This window comes from Cantharellus anzutake, assembly GCF_015039405.1.
Source record: "Cantharellus anzutake strain C23 chromosome Unknown EI90scaffold_123, whole genome shotgun sequence".
Classification (NCBI taxonomy): Eukaryota; Fungi; Basidiomycota; class Agaricomycetes; order Cantharellales; family Hydnaceae; genus Cantharellus; species Cantharellus anzutake.
Genome location: NW_024067073.1, coordinates 56,846 through 72,499, shown reverse-complemented (window position 1 = coordinate 72,499; position 15,654 = coordinate 56,846). Strand labels below are relative to the sequence as shown.

Below are 15,654 nucleotides of genomic sequence, written 5' to 3'. Positions count from 1 at the left end.
GTCTCAACCAGAGCAGAAGGAACTAGACAAGTTCCTGCACGAGAACCTGTGGAACGGATGCATACAGGTGTCCAAGTCCCCGATGGGAGCCCCGGTCTTCTTCATCAAGAAGAAGGATGGATCATTGCACCTAGTCCAAGATTACCGGAAGGAGATCACAGTTAAAAACTCGTACCCCTCCCACTCATTTCGGACGTCCTCACACGCCTCCGAAATGCCAAGTGCTTCTCGGTGCTAGACCTGCGCTGGGGATTTAACAACGTCCACATCAAAGATGGCGATGAGTGGAAGGCGGCGTTTTCAACCAACCGCAGGCTATTCGAGCCCACTGTTATGTTTTTTGGCCTGTGTAACTCCCCAGCGACTTTCCAAACAATGATGAACGACATCCTCTGAGACTTCATTGACCGGGAGGTTGTCATCTGCTACATGGACGACATTTTGATCTTCACTGCCACCCTGGAGGAGCACCGGAGGGTTGTCCGAGAGGTCCTGGAGACGCTGTGAAAACGGAGACTCTTCCTGAAGCCGGAGAAATGCAAGTTTGAGCAGAAGCAGATTGAGTACCTCGGCCTCATCATCTCCAAGGGAAGCGTTGCGATGGATCCCATGAAAGTCTGCAGAGTTCTTGACTGGCCAACCCCAACCAAGGTCAAAGAAGTACAGTCCTTCTTGGGGTTTGTCAACTTCTACCGCCAGTTTATCAAGGACTTTTCCAAGACCGCCTGCCCCCTCCATGCACTGACTCGCCAAGGCATGGGCCTGGGGACCAGACGAAGACTGTGCTTTCCACACCCTCAAAGATGCCATCACCTCCACCCTGGTCCTCACCTTCCCCACCGATGCAGGTCGCTTCAAACTCGAGTGCAATGCTGTAGGAGTGCATAATGGGTGTGCTCAAATTCATGGAACCTTACACAGCAAATATGTCAAAATTGGGCTCCCGCCCTTGTACATTATTAGGAATAAGAAAGAATGATAGAAGGGAGTAATAAGAAAGAAGAAAGAGGGTTTTCGTACGAACCGAAAGAGCCTTTCCGCGAAGGAATTGGTTGAGATTTGGTGGAGAAATTCAACCTGAGATGTCCTCATGAACAAAGTCCGTGCACTTGACTGTGACCATGAGAACAAGGTCAAAAGCTGACGGAAGAGGACGATCTTAGGGTCATTAAATCGAGAAAAATGCCCAAATACTCAGCGTTAAATTTCACCCTAATCGGTTCAGTGGTTGTGGAGATATTCTGATTATCAGGCATGATGGGAGTCACGGGACAATATGGACTATGTGGATGCTCACATGCAAGCTAGTCTCAGTGAAATTCCAGAAGAATATGGGCTAGTTAAATGATACAAAATGCAAAAGAAGACATTGGAGGAGTCTTGGAATTACAGCATATTATTTGGCCCAAGTTTCCCTGTGCACAGATAATCAAGATATATATTCCGCTTCTGAGAATTCCCATTCTCAGTCAAATCCCCACTGAATTTCACAAAATCGGTATCGTTAGAAAGCTATGGATGAGGAGAGTCGAGTGGGATAAAGGGACGGAGGTTTGACGCAGTGTTTGGAGTGGTATGAGGAAGTTTGTGTTTTTCTTTTCAATTTCCTTTGTTGTTTGGAATTTTATTCTAAGCCAACAGCAGCCAAACCTTACCGCTGTTGATTGGTGGAGGCTTAGCTCAGCCAAACCCATATATTTCAGACTCTTTTCACAGATTGTATGTTTGCTGTATGGGTATATGTACATAGCGATTAAAACGGACCAGAGATTCCCCCCCCTCCCGCTACTTTTGAAGTCCATGTACTTGAGTGCTGTGAGTGGCCACACGATTGGTAAAGGGCTATTGTGACCTTTAGGGAAATCCAACACGGAAAGAAGATAAACAGGAGTTACCAGAGTTATATTATTCCCAAAATTCCTGTCAGGGCCCGGCCTCGGACTCGGAGCTCCCTGACCTCAACCCCCATCTATCCTGTCCTCACACTATGTGGGGCATGAGATGTATAGTAAAAGAGAGTGAAATATATACACTTGCCTATGCAGGGCATGAGATGAGAAGATGTCAGGGCACATACCCTGACTTAGCCCGGACCCGGACCCGCATCCGGACCCGCTCCACTTCCCGCGCACTTCCCACGCCGCACGCTCCGTGTGCTGCATGATCTGACCCCGGATCCCACCTCATGTGACTTCCGGGTATCCCCGGAAGTTTTCGCCATATTGGGGCCACTGTGGGAAAGTGAGAAGTTAACCTTCTTCTCACTTTCTTACCCACAGTAGGTTATGCCTTAGGATAGGCTGTTTACACACAGGGCTGTGGGCTATAGAGAGAGGGGTCATGGGGTCCCAGGGTCTGTCCCCTGACAGAAGAAGGGTAAAGGTCTCATCTCCCCGCATGGTTGCTATATAAAGGAATGGGTCACATGCCCACAACCATACAGCTCCTAGAGTTGTGTAGTGTGACCCGGAGGGAGCATCCAGGTGGCAGTGCCCAGTAAGCGTGGGAATGTTCTGGGCAAGTTGCTCACCCAGAACTGTGGCTGTGACCCATGGGAACATTCTGGGCAAGCTGCTCGCTCAGAAAGTTCCCATGCTATCCTGTGCATGCAGATACATGGCAACAACAAGGCAACAATGAAGGAATGGAAGGAAGGGATTGGTTGGGGAGTCTGGGGCACCCTAGGGCAGGGTGCTGAACCCTGACAATTCCCCCCCCTCCCTCCATTGATATACAGACCTGTTCAAACTGCAACACCCCTTTCAGCCCCCTTTCTCTTTCTTCCCTAGCCTTTGGGGAGTGAGTTGGAGTGCTACCTTCCATTTTCTGGAGAGAGTAGCAGATTCCCACTTGCAATGCCTCTAACTTTGCAACCGGTGTGGTACTATCCCAGCTCCAGATGGATGGAGAGTTCCACCCCATAGCCTTCATGTCCAAGAGTTTCATGGACGTAGAGCATAACTATGAGGTGTATGATAAGGAGATGCTTGCAATAGTGCACACCCTCGAGGCATCTCAGGGCACAATGCTACATGGGTAAGAAAGTGAGAAGAAGGTTAACTTCTTACTTTCCCACAGTGGCCCCAATATGGCGAAAACTTCCAGGGATACCTGGAAGTCACATGAGGAATGGGAACCGGGCCCAGAGCATGTGGTGCATGGAGCATGTGGGGCGGAGCACACATCCGGGTCCGGGTCCGGGCTAGTCAGGGTGTGTGCCCTGACATCACTCCCTCTAAGCCACTTCACCCCAAAGTGGCCCTAGTCCCCAGGTAACCCATCCCTCAGGTGGTTAGAACAAGAACAAAAACAAAAAATAAAGCAGAGGCAGGAGTGGGAGCGGGGAATAATGTGATGGTGGAAATGTAAAACTATTCTAAGTTAAAAAAGCGGTGAAAAAATAAGAGTTAAGTTAAAAAAATTAAAGTAGTTGTCCATTGCCATCCATGCAGCGCTCCCTCTAAGACTTGCCCGAAAAAATTGGGTCCCTCAGCACCCTCCATTGTTTGCTCATGACTCGGCGACCTCCAGGCCTGCATCCCTTGTCATCCCACGATGCCCCCTGGCTGCAGTCATGTTGTCTCCATGATCACATCCGGCCTCAGGGCTGCACCCGCTTCAGGTATGGAGGGTGGTCATGCAGCATTTGACCTCTGGGCCATCGTCTGTGTGTCTGCACTCTGACCTCTGGGCTGCACTCCTCCAGGTATGCGGGGTTGGGGGGTGTGGTAGTGCCAGGTAGTGGCGATAGTGGAAGAGTCCCAGGGGATCTGCCAGGGTGCCACACCCTGCTCCCCACCCTCCCTCTAATGCCACTTCACCCCGTAAACCTCAAAAACCCCCCTCCCCCTCCTCTGCACATGGTGGTCCATTGCCTAGGACGCTGGGCTCCTCTTCAGGGGTGGATGGGGAGAATATGGAGGGGAAAAAATTTTCCGGGGTGGGTGGTGGGTATGCAGTAGAGTTAGTCAGGCCCGAGACCGGGTGGTGTGGGGTTCACAGGTGAGAAACAACTCTCCTCCGAGTGCATCTTGCACACTGGGGAGTCCAGGTGCATGGATGGTGGGGTTACTTGATGTGGGCTGAGCACCACCCTCCCTCTGTGCCGCATTCCCAAGCAGTCACAGCAGGGGACCTCGGGCTCCTTTGTCAGCTCCTATCCTTCCCCTCTCATGTCCATCCTCCATCAAAATCTTAATGTCAAACTCTCTCCTGGGTGCCCGGCACCTCAGGGAGTCGGGGCCATGAGCCATAGCGGGTCCGTGATGTGGCTGGGATACACAACCCTCCCTCTATGCTGCATGCCTAAGTGGCCATAGCAGGGATCCTGGGCACCCTCACCAGCAGCACACCAGCAGCATCCATTCCCTCTCATGCTTGTGCTCTGTCGTGAATCCAAAAAGCGGCACTTGGGGTCAGAACTTAGGGAGTCATGATCAAGTCAATATTAGAGCTGAAGTACAATACAGGATATATATAGAGAGAATGAATGAATGGAAGTGGACCTGAGCTGAAGGCTGAAGGGTCCAGAAGCAAATGGAATCAAAGAGTGGGGTTGGCTGCATATTGACTGGCAATGGCTGGGGGTCAAAACAAACAATAATAGATAAATAAAGGAAGGAGCATAGGGCTGCAATAGCAGTGACAGTATTGTGGCAGCACTGGACTCGGAGTTGGGCCGGAGTCAGGTATGGGAATGATAGCAGCCTGGTGAGGGCCAACAGGTGGAGTAGGGGGAGTTGCGCTGGGCACAGTGCTGGAAGCGGACTCAGGGTGGGAAGGCTGGTGTGGCTGTGGGGAAGTCAGCCAAGAGCAGGGGAGCCTAGGGGAAAGCGGGGGGGGGGGTGAGCAAGGGGTTCTCAAATGAGAGTCGGGGCTCATGCTCATGCAGTGGGAACAGGCTGGAATGCATGGCCATGACACTTTGTATTTACAAGATTTATATACAGTAGATTTTCCTCAAACTGAATAAAAGTGAATTTTTCACACTGTAGTCCTACTGCACTCAGCTGCAGTCCTGCTGCAGTTCAACTGTGCCTAGAATTCTTATTGTTCTACCTCACCTAAGTGTCATATCCATAATACCCAATCCCAATTCAACTCCCAGACTCCTCTCCACCACCTCCAGAGTCATACCCTATTCCTGTCCACTCCGATCTCTACCTTTGGACCTGACCCCACCTTCCTCTCCTCTGACCCTCTCCCAACCTTCTCCTGACCAATCGCCACCAAGGTACAACCTCCCACTCCCATCCCATACCCCAAACTTGGACACTGTTCATACCTCTGCTCCAAGATCCCATCATGGTCCCAACCTCAGACTTTGACTCCACCCCAGCTTAAGTCCATTGCATTGGTGACCTCATTTCATGTAAACACCATTGCCAATATTCCTCAGACTTCCAACCCCACCTCCATAAGCTCTGCTACCTCCAAGCTTAGAGAGGGCAAGGGCCCAGAGGGGCAGGAGGATGGGAGGAAGTGGGGTGGGTGATGTCAGAGACCTGGTTGAGACGAAGGAGTGTCTCTGTGGCGGAGGGCTTCGGCCTCAGCGACTTGTGCCAGGAGCACTGTGCCAAGTAACATGTCCGTGCCCTAACTTACTAAACTGGCAACCAGAACTGAAGGGGGTAAACTCTAGTTGATTTTATTACTGAAGTGTAACCTATGTACAAGTTGAGTATATATAGTTACAGCGAGGGCGGGTCCGCAAATGGCAGAGCCGGGCAGAGCGGATCTAACGGGGTTAGACATTAGCTGATTGAATATTACTGACGAGTCGGGTTACGGGGTTAACAGAAAGGCAGGCAATAACCCAGAAATGGAAAGGAGGGATAGGCCCAAAGGTGGGCTTTGCAGGGCAAGCAAGTGTATTGTCCAGCAGAGGCGGGAGTGCACTAGCGGACGTCAGAGCTGTCTGGAAGCCTTCGGGGCTCCGTACTTAGGGAGGCATAGGTAATAAATTGAAAGGAGGAGGTGGTGACCATCAAGGGGTACCGAGGGGATTGCAGAATATGGGAGCTCCGAGGTTAGTGAAGAAGGAGTGGAAGTAGACCGGAGGGATCAGAGGGATCGGAAGTCGATGGCCAGGGATGGATATGACAGGTGACTAACTGGCTAAATGGGAAGAAGCAGTTGTCCAAATAAGGGTGAGGGAGAAGTGCAAATCATACAGTAAAACAGTGAAAGGGACAAGGTAGGTCTGTGAAGCTTGGAGGTAGTGGAGCTTATGGAGGCAGAGTTGAAAGTCTGAGGAATATTGGCAATGGCATTTACAGCTGATTCCAAAAAAAATAGCCATTTGGATCTCATCGAAAGAGATCAGGGGGAATCTCTCTTCCTAAAAAGGTTGGTCAGAGTCATGCCTCACAAAAGTCTTTCCTTATTTGGTTAAATGTTAGACACTGGTCCGGGGTCGCCACTGAGGGTCGCCATTGCAGGCCGCTATAGGCCACGATGGCCGTGATGCCATGAACAAGGCCTGAGGGTAGTGTTAGATCGGGCGGATTCGGATGACTCTGGAGTGGAATCGGAGACTTAGCATGAAGGACCTTGGCCTCAGCGACTCAGGTGGAGTGCTGTGCCATTGCTGGTTGTCCTAGGGGTCCCTAATTTCGGATCTAGCAGAGGGGAAGTCTCTTGGGGGGAAATCAAGTCGATTTCGGACTGAGGTTACAAGTTACTATGTACATTGTATATAAGGAGGGGTCTGGAATCAAAAGGAGCAAGGGTACTCCGAAAGCAGACAAAGGAAACTGGAAGGAGGAACAACACCGAGGGTCAAGGGTTTGACTCAATGGTGTTTCCCAAAGGAGGAGTGAAGGACCAAGGCCCAAGGAGGAAGGAAGGAGGATGGGAGTGGGGAATGGCCAGCTGACTGAATAGAAAGGAAGCAGCAGCCCAAATAGGAATGAGGGAGTATAGCAGAATTGAATGGGACAATGCAATAGTTGCAAGGGCCAAAGTAAGTCCGGAAAGTCCAAACTCGGAAGTTAAACTCCGGAATATTGGCAAAGGTAATTAAATGAAATGAGCTAACCAATTCCCACTACTCTGTAGCGGGTCCTATGAATCTTTGCGATGCGAAAAGCCTATAGCTGTGCAAGAGGTCCTTTATCATTGCCAATACCTCAGGTTTCCAATTCATTTTCCCTAGGTTACCAGGGTCCTCATTCGCAGCCTCCACTCTCGTGTCCTGCCTCCCAAACCTAGAGTACTATCACGTTCAACTTTTCCTTTCTTGGTTCATATCCCCCTCAATTCCATTGCCTCTGACTTTCGCCCCCAAATCTTCAAATCCCCAAATCCCCAATGACTGCGTCTTCTGTTTGTTGGCCCTTTTCCTTCTTATCTACTGATCCTCCATTTTCTGAGTCCACTGTTGTGATCGATGCTATCGAACATGGGATATATGATGACTCTTTACTGATCAACGACGCTATTTTACAACTTCTACATCACATTGTCAATGGGGAATGCTACCACAGTCCCGTCTCCACTTGCGTCAATGTGTCATCCCAATGGGCTGACTGCGATGTTTATTTAGGGCGCGTGTTTGATTTTTTGCATTCCAACTCTGTGTCATACGATGTTTTGAAGCTTGTATGTAGCGCTTTGGGCATTCTACCTGGCAATCGATATCGTGTGGCTCAAGTGGACTGCCTACAAATTATACAACATTTCATTTCCATACAGTCTCAATTCCCTGATTGATTGAGTGTACTGCACTCATTTGAACGATTGTCCCGTGTTGATCTACTTGCCCTGTGTCGCTTCCATCATGTAACGTATGATCAATCATTGACTCGAGAACAGTTGCAAACCGGTTTGTTTGCTCATTTAGTCTGTGACATTACTTGCAACTTTGGAGTAATCAATGCTTCTACAGCTGAATTTCGCTACCTTTGCTATTCAGAACCTGCCAGCACTGATGAACAACTGGTTAATCGTGCAGCCCTAATTCGCTGGATCACGAGTGTTGATGTCCGGGATCGTATTCTCCGCCGACTCCTGAACCATTGGAAGTTGCCTTTCAATTCATCTGCAAACATGTCCTCCATGCGCAGATTGTTACTCCAACATGCAGCCAACTGTGTGGCCCCTTCAACTATGACAGCTGAGGCTCGGTATGCTGAGTGGAAACATTCATGTGCTACACAATGGCCTGAAAAGCTGTCACCCATTGCAAAGAAGCACTTGTTGATGGATTTTTATTCTACACTGGGCCCCAACCACCTTTCCTCCTTGGTGTGTGCCATATGTAGTGCAGCAAAGCTTAAAGTGGCTATGCTTATGGACCCTGTGTCATATCCATACAATCCCGACCCCCGCTCCGGGCTCCCGGAACTCCGAACCTGACTTCCAGAGTCCTACCCTACCGCTGTCCGTTCCGATATTCACCTTCGGACCTGACACCACACCACCCCTCACCCCTCATGCCACCCTCCCATCCTTCTCCTACCCTATCTCCATCCGCTCCGATACTCATCTCGGACCGAACATCACCCCTTCTGTCACCTCCTCCTTGCCGACTCCCAAGAGGTTATCCCACCTCCAGCTCCGACACCACCTTTGGTCCGACTCCGGAACATTCCGGGTCTGACCCCAACCTCGACACCTTCCAGACGAGCATGCAACACCTATGCTCCCGACTCCGGACCTCTGCTCTGGAATCCCGTTTGCATCTCCGTCTCCGGAACCTCCGGTCTTAGCTCCGACCTCGGACTTTGACCCCACCTCCGCTTATACCCATTGTATTGGTTAGCTCATTCCATTTAATTACATTTGCCAATATTCCGGAGTTTAACTTCTGAGTTCGGACTTTCCGGACTTATGTCGGACCTGTCACGGCCGTGCATTCCGGCCCGTTCCCCACCCGTCCCGATGCCGCCCAAGCCCATTCCCGCTATGCGAGCGTGAGCGCGAGCCCCGACCCCAGCTCTATCCTCCATGAGGACTCCCTGCTCACTCCCCTGCTTGCCCCTAGGCTCCCCTGCCCCTGGCCAACTCCCCTGCTGCCACACCAACCTTCCTACCCCAAGTCCACCTCCGGCACCATGCCCAGCGCGACTCCTCTACCCCGCCCACTTGGCCCCTACAGGGCCGCTACCATTCCCGCGCCCGACTCCGGCCCAACTCCGAGTCCAGTGCTGCTACGATACCATCGCCGCTATCATGGCCCTACACTCTTTCCTTTATTTATCTGTTATTGTTTGTTTTGACCCTCGGTCATTGCTGGCCGCTGTGCAGCCAACCCCACTCCTTGTTCCCTTTTGCTTCCGGACCCTCCGGCCTTCGGCCCGGGTCCGCTTCAATTCATTCTGCCTTCATATATATATCCTGTATACTACATTATAGTACTTTAGCTCTAATATCAATGTGACCACGACCCCTAAGTCCTGACCCCAACAAGGCAACCCCAGTGAGTCCGAAATGAGGGCCAAGAGACAGCTAGGGGGCACAGCACTCCCTTTAGAGTTGCTGAGGCCAAATGCCCTACCCCCGGGCCTTGTTCGCGGCCTATAGTGGCCCGCAACGGCGACCCTCGGTGCCGACCCCGGACCAGTGTCTAACAGGACCTTGCAACTATTGCATTGTCCTATTCAATTCCGCTATTCTCCCTCATTCCTATTTGGGCTGCTGCTTCCTTTCTATTCAGTCAGCTGGCCATTCCCCACTCCCATCCTCCTTCCTTCCTCCTTGGGCCTTGGCCCTTCATTCCTCCTTTGGGAAACACCATTGAGTCAAACCCTTGACCCTCGGTGTTGTCCCTCCTTTCAGCTCCCTTTGGAGTACCCTCGCTCCTTTTGATTCCGGACCCCTCCTTATATACAATGTACATAGTAACTTGTAACCTCAGTCCGAAATCGACCTGAATTCCCCCAAGAGACTTTCCCTCTGCTAGATCCGAAATTAGGGACCCCTAGGACAACCAGCAATGGCACAGCGCTCTGCTTGAGTCGCTGAGGCCAAGGTCCTTCCACGCTAAGTCTCCGATTCCACTCCGGAGTTGTCCGAATCCGCCCAGTTCTAACACCCTGTGGATTTGCACTCATATGATATCTCTCCCCTTTGACGTGAATATCCACCCACTGCACCTCACCCTTTTCCCAACATTCCATTTCTGCATGACATTATGCTATCCCCAGAAGGTGTAGTCCTCATATCGGACTCTTCGGTAATGATTCACATTTGCAAAGATTGTCATCAAAGTTTACAGCGAAAGTGACTGCCTAACACTGCGATAGCCAATGATTTATTTTTCGGGCCAATTCCATCCCAACTTGCCAATCTCACTTTGATCGAGGAAGCTCTGATAGCCAGGTGTCGTGCAAAAAGCTGGATAATTCACTTGCATGATGACTCTTCTTCTTCCCATACCACTGGAGCTGCCTTCTCATCTGTGAGCCCAGTCTCTCAACGTGCGCTGAAAGGACACATCATTGTATTTCCTGCTACACCTGAAGCACTTGCACCCTTTTTGCCACCACCATTGGAAGATGTGGTGACCCCAATGTGTGTCGTGTTTGTTGGTTCCCACACCCCTTCTAAAGAGTGGCTTTTGTCCAATGCTCGACCTTGGTTAGTTTGACAAGAGAAAGTGCAAGCTGCATTACAATGGCTCATTGCCAATAATCCACTGTATAGTGATGTTGTTTTACATGAAGGAAATCTGGCACACATTCCACACCATGACATAGCCCCAGTGCCAATTGAGGTGCACCATGCCACAGTTGCAAGCGATGCCCCTGGCTCCTGTTATGATGATCCTTTGGTTAATGTGGCTTCCGATGATTCCATTCCCTCTCACTTCAGCAACCTTTTGCCCAGTGTGCTGGTCACTGACTTAGACATGCGTGATGCCACATCTGCTGAAATGACTGCAGCAGCACTTCATCACCTTAAGCATGCCAGTGGTGAAATAGGTGGTCACATTCAAGTGGGTCATGCTGCTGAACCTGTCAATCATTACTCTGATCCCCATTTACTGCCTCTTTTATATCCCACTTTATACCCCTATGGCATTGGAGGATATCACCCCAGTTGTGCATCCCCCCTGAGTTTGCCCAGAATGGCCAAACATCTGTTCTCACTATCAGACCTGAGATTTCAAGAACACTACTCTTTTTTTTTCCTCATCTTCAATATCATTCAACAGCAAACCACTTCATTTCACTCCAAACTTAAAACATCCAATTCCAATTTTAATCATGTAGCAAATACTATTGCCTGCATTTCCCCTCAAGCCTTTGAGACCACACTGTCTCGACTTTCCTCTGGTGATTACTCTTCCCCCCATGATCCTGATGAACAGGCTATGTTTAAACTGATGAAGGATGTCTCTCTCATTACATCCAAGGTCCCTGGTTCTCATGCTGCACGTACACAAATGCGAAATGAGATTTGTGGCTTGATATTTGATCAAGGTCCTCCCAGTTTTTTTGTCACTATCAACCCTGCTGATGTTTATAATCCAATTGTGAAATTTCTCTCTGGCCCTGACTTTGACCTTGACAACATGTTGCCAGAACAGGTGCCATCTTATTGGGACCAAGCTACCTGTGTATCTCAAAACCCCTTTGTGGCTGCCCATTTCTTCAAACATGTCATTGATGCATTCATATCTGCAATTTTGGGTCACTCAGTTACAGATGGCATATGTGCTGATGGTATTTTGGGGCCTTGCTCAGCCTACTATGGCACTGTAGAAACACAAGGTCGAGGTACCTTACATTGTCATATGGTGATTTGGATTGAAGGGGCCTTGAATCTACAGCAAATTAAAGACCATGTCCTGAATGACCATGATTATGCATGGCATGATAGGCTCCTTGATTTTCTGGATGACACAATCAGAAACTCAATTCCAGATCCTGGCCCCACTGCAGATTGCATGTCTGACCATCACCATCCTTGCAGTGTTCGTTGTCACCCTGATATGAATCCAGATGAGGTTTGTCAAAAAGACTTGTATAACATCGTGAAAAAATGCCAAGTGCATAAGCACACTGCCACTTGCTACAAACATGGTGATTCAACCTGTCGCTTTGGGCTATCCCCAGAAAATGTCAGCAATTCAAGTTCTATGGACATGGAATCTGGTGAACTTAATTTATGGGTATCAGATGGAATGGTGAACAACTACTGCGAAACAATAATCAGAGCTGTCAGATGTAATATGGACATCAAGTTTATTGGCTCTGGAGTGTCAGCAAAGGCTATTTTGTACTACATTACAGACTACATCACCAAAACACCACTCAAAACTCATGTTGCATTTGCTGCACTGCAAGCAGCTGTATCCAAATTATGTCAAAACACCAACTCAGGTCTAGGTGTGATAGATCGAGCCCAAAGCACTCTAGTGAAGTGTGCAAATTCCTTGATTGAAAAACAGGAGCTGGCAGCACCACAAGTGGCATCTTACTTACTTGGATTTGATGATTTTTTCACAAGTCACCACTTCCGATCTTTGTTTTGGCACATGTTTGTTTCTTTTGTTCAAGCTGAGGATCCCATTTCTACTGATGTTGCTACACAGGCCTTTGAGCCAGCAGAGGTGGAAATGGAGGACTCATGCATTTTGAATGCAGACCCAGTTTCTGGCCAAGTTGAGCGCCCACCATCACAGCTAACAGATTACATGGCTCGGGACCACTCCTCTTTTTTCGACCAATTGTGTGTTTGGGACTTTGTGTCATGGGTAGATAAAGTGCGCATTCACTCAATTTCTTCCTCTGTTGATTGCGATGTTGATGGTGACAGGGGTGCCCAAGGACACACCTTTCATTCACTTTCATCAGCTCTGAATGACAGCCACCCACAACATTCCACTCATATTCTCAGAAAGCTTCGACGTCGCTCAATACCTGTCCCTATTGGCCCTGCTTTACCATGGAGAGACAATGTACCTAGGTTTGAGTTTTATTGCTGTGTGATGCTCACTCTTTTCAAGCCTTGGCAATCACCACATGATGTTCGAGACCACTGGCCAACCTGGTCAGATGCCTTCGACCATTTTCTGCTTAGTGCTCCCCCCCACATTGCCCAAGTGATCAACAATATCCAGGTGTTACATGAATGCAAGGATAGCCGTGATGAAGACTTTGCAAAGCGCCGGACACAGGTTCGTGGGACACAATTTCAAGCCAACTCAGTGGCAGATTCAAACATGGACAACGTACCTGACTTAGGCCCAGAAGATGAGCACTCTATGCTGCTTCATTTGCTTGATGTGGAGGAACGTTGCTCTCAAAAACCTGAGGGGGAAGATGTCCACATCCATAATGCACTTCAGCATGCTATGAATGCAGGTCTCTTCATTGACACCACAGCTGAAGAAGTGCTCTCTGATGCCATCACTTCTACAGGGCAATTGGATTCTTTGGCTGCACAACCTTCCTTTGCCCATCACATCCTTGATGATGGTGCTTTGGAGTTGCAATGGACAGCAGACTACAAAGATCGCAAAAATGCTGCAAGAGAAGCTCTGAAACTGTCTTTGAACGATGGGGCCAATCCTGAGTCCCTGCGATCTCTGTGTACTGTGAACAGGCAAGCAATGATTATGGACAATGAGGCTTATCAGCAACATGAGGTTTTTGGTGTGGCAGCTTACATCGATTCAGGACCTTCACCAACTGCAACTTTAGCCACTCATGACATCATGGTGACAGTGGCTTCTCATTTCTCTTTGAATTTGGAGCAGCAACACGCATTCAATTTAGTTGCTGAACATGCAGCTCTGCCTTGTGCTGAACGCCAACCTTTACTCATGTATATGGGTGGAGCAGGAGGAACTGGCAAATCTCAAGTAATCAAAGCTTTAACTGTTTTTTTTCACTCCCTGACTCAGTCATGTCAATTGCGTTTGTGTGCCTTTACAGGAGCTGCTGCACGAAACATCACAGGATGTACTCTGCATTCAGCTCTCAATTTGGGTCAGCTAACACAGATGATAAAATCTAATGGTTCTCAAAGTTGTGCCCAGCTGGTTCAATTTTGGTGCGGAGTTGAATACTTGTTCATTGATGAAGTTTCAATGATAGGATGTGAACTATTGGCAGACATCAGCTCCGCTTTATCCCTTGCAAAAGATAACTCTGATGCTTTCGGGGGTGTGAGCATTATTTTTGCTGGTGATTTCTGCCAACTGCCACCTGTGGGTTACACGCGATTGTACACTCCTGCTATCAAGATGACAAATAATGTGGTGGACTCCTTATCAGAGCACGGCCAGAAAAAAATTGAAAGGAGCTCAGCTATGGTCATTGGTTGACACAGTGGTCTTTTTGAAACAGCAGATGCGTCAGGAGGGCAGTGCCAACTCTGCTTTTCGTGACCTCCTAGGAAGATTGAGGTTTGGCAACTGTACTGCTGGGGACAAAGCTTTACTGGATACTCAGCTACTGGAGTCCAACACAGAGACACTCTGCAGCTCAGATGGCTGGGGGTCTGCTTGTCAGGGCACACCCGCCTGACCCGGGTCCACCCGGACCCACCCGGCCACACCACACCCGCTCCCCGCTGTCCAACCCTCTCCCTCTTCCTTCCTCTGTCTCTCCTCCTCTTTCCTTTCTCTCTTTCTTCCCCTTTCTTTATCTCATTCCTCTCATCTTCCTTTTCTTGTTTATTTCCTTCTATCTACATGGACCACCCTCCTTTGTATCAATGTACTATTGACCCGTCCGGCCCACACACCCCGGACGGCTCCCCGCTGTGCCCAGCACGCGCGCATGCAGTGGACGCTCTCGGGATCCCCCACGGGGATACCCGGATGCCTGCGGCTGCCTCCGAGGGTGACGTGGCACTCGTCATGTGACTCAAGCCGCATGTACATAAATGTACCTGAAGTGGGAACCGAAGAAGTAACCTTCTTCTCACATTCTCCACTTCAGGTAAGTAGTATAGTTTTCCCTTTTAATAACAATAACACATTCTCCACTTCAGTCTAAGTGGCCAGGGACTGCCATCCCTTCCCGGACCTGCCAGCACGCACACCCGGTTTGCACCCTGCGAGGGCCCTTCTGCCAGGCGATACATCCGGACCCCCTCTACTCCGGACGCGTCCCTGACACTGCTCCAATTATCACAGCATCAAATGCAGTCAAAGATGCATCAAATTGGGCTGCTGTGAAGACTTTGGCTGCTTGGGAGGGTCTCTCCCTGTTTACATATGATGCTGCCCACTACTATAAAAATCAACAGATTAATGATGAAACTCTGAACAAACAACTATTAAATCTCACATCAGAGTCTTCAACTGGCTATACGATGGGCTGTTTGCCCTTGCTCCCGAATATGCCAGTGATGGTATGCAAAAACTTTGATGTCTCAAATGGCATTGTAAATGGAAGTGATGGTGTGGTGGAATCCCTCCGTTACATTACTGATGATATGGGAAGACGCTCTGCAACCAGCTGTGTAGTTACTATTCCAGACTCCAGCGATGTTCCTTTCACAAATTTACCTCCACATCAAAGTGTCATCCTTCCCAAATCCATTCCAATCAAAATCAAACACCGCTTTACAGGGCAAACAATCTCTGTGAAATGCACACAACTCCCACTGTTGCCAGCTTTCTGCATAACTGATTACAAGTCGCAAGGCCGAACGCTGCCAAAAGTGATTGTTGATCTGGAAAGTGCTTGATCG

At 49.3% G+C, this 15,654-nt stretch overlaps 1 protein-coding gene across 1 annotated transcript; it reads left to right on the top strand.

Annotated features, from left to right (window-relative positions):
• Positions 1–15,273: 15,273 nt before the first annotated feature.
• On the top strand, positions 15,274–15,651 carry EI90DRAFT_2945354 (uncharacterized protein; the record flags this gene model as incomplete). Its single annotated transcript, XM_039055323.1, has 1 exon — positions 15,274–15,651. The coding sequence occupies one exon, from the start codon at positions 15,274–15,276 to the stop codon at positions 15,649–15,651; it is 378 nt and encodes a 125-aa protein (XP_038909056.1).
• Between the last annotated feature and the right edge of the window lie 3 nt (positions 15,652–15,654).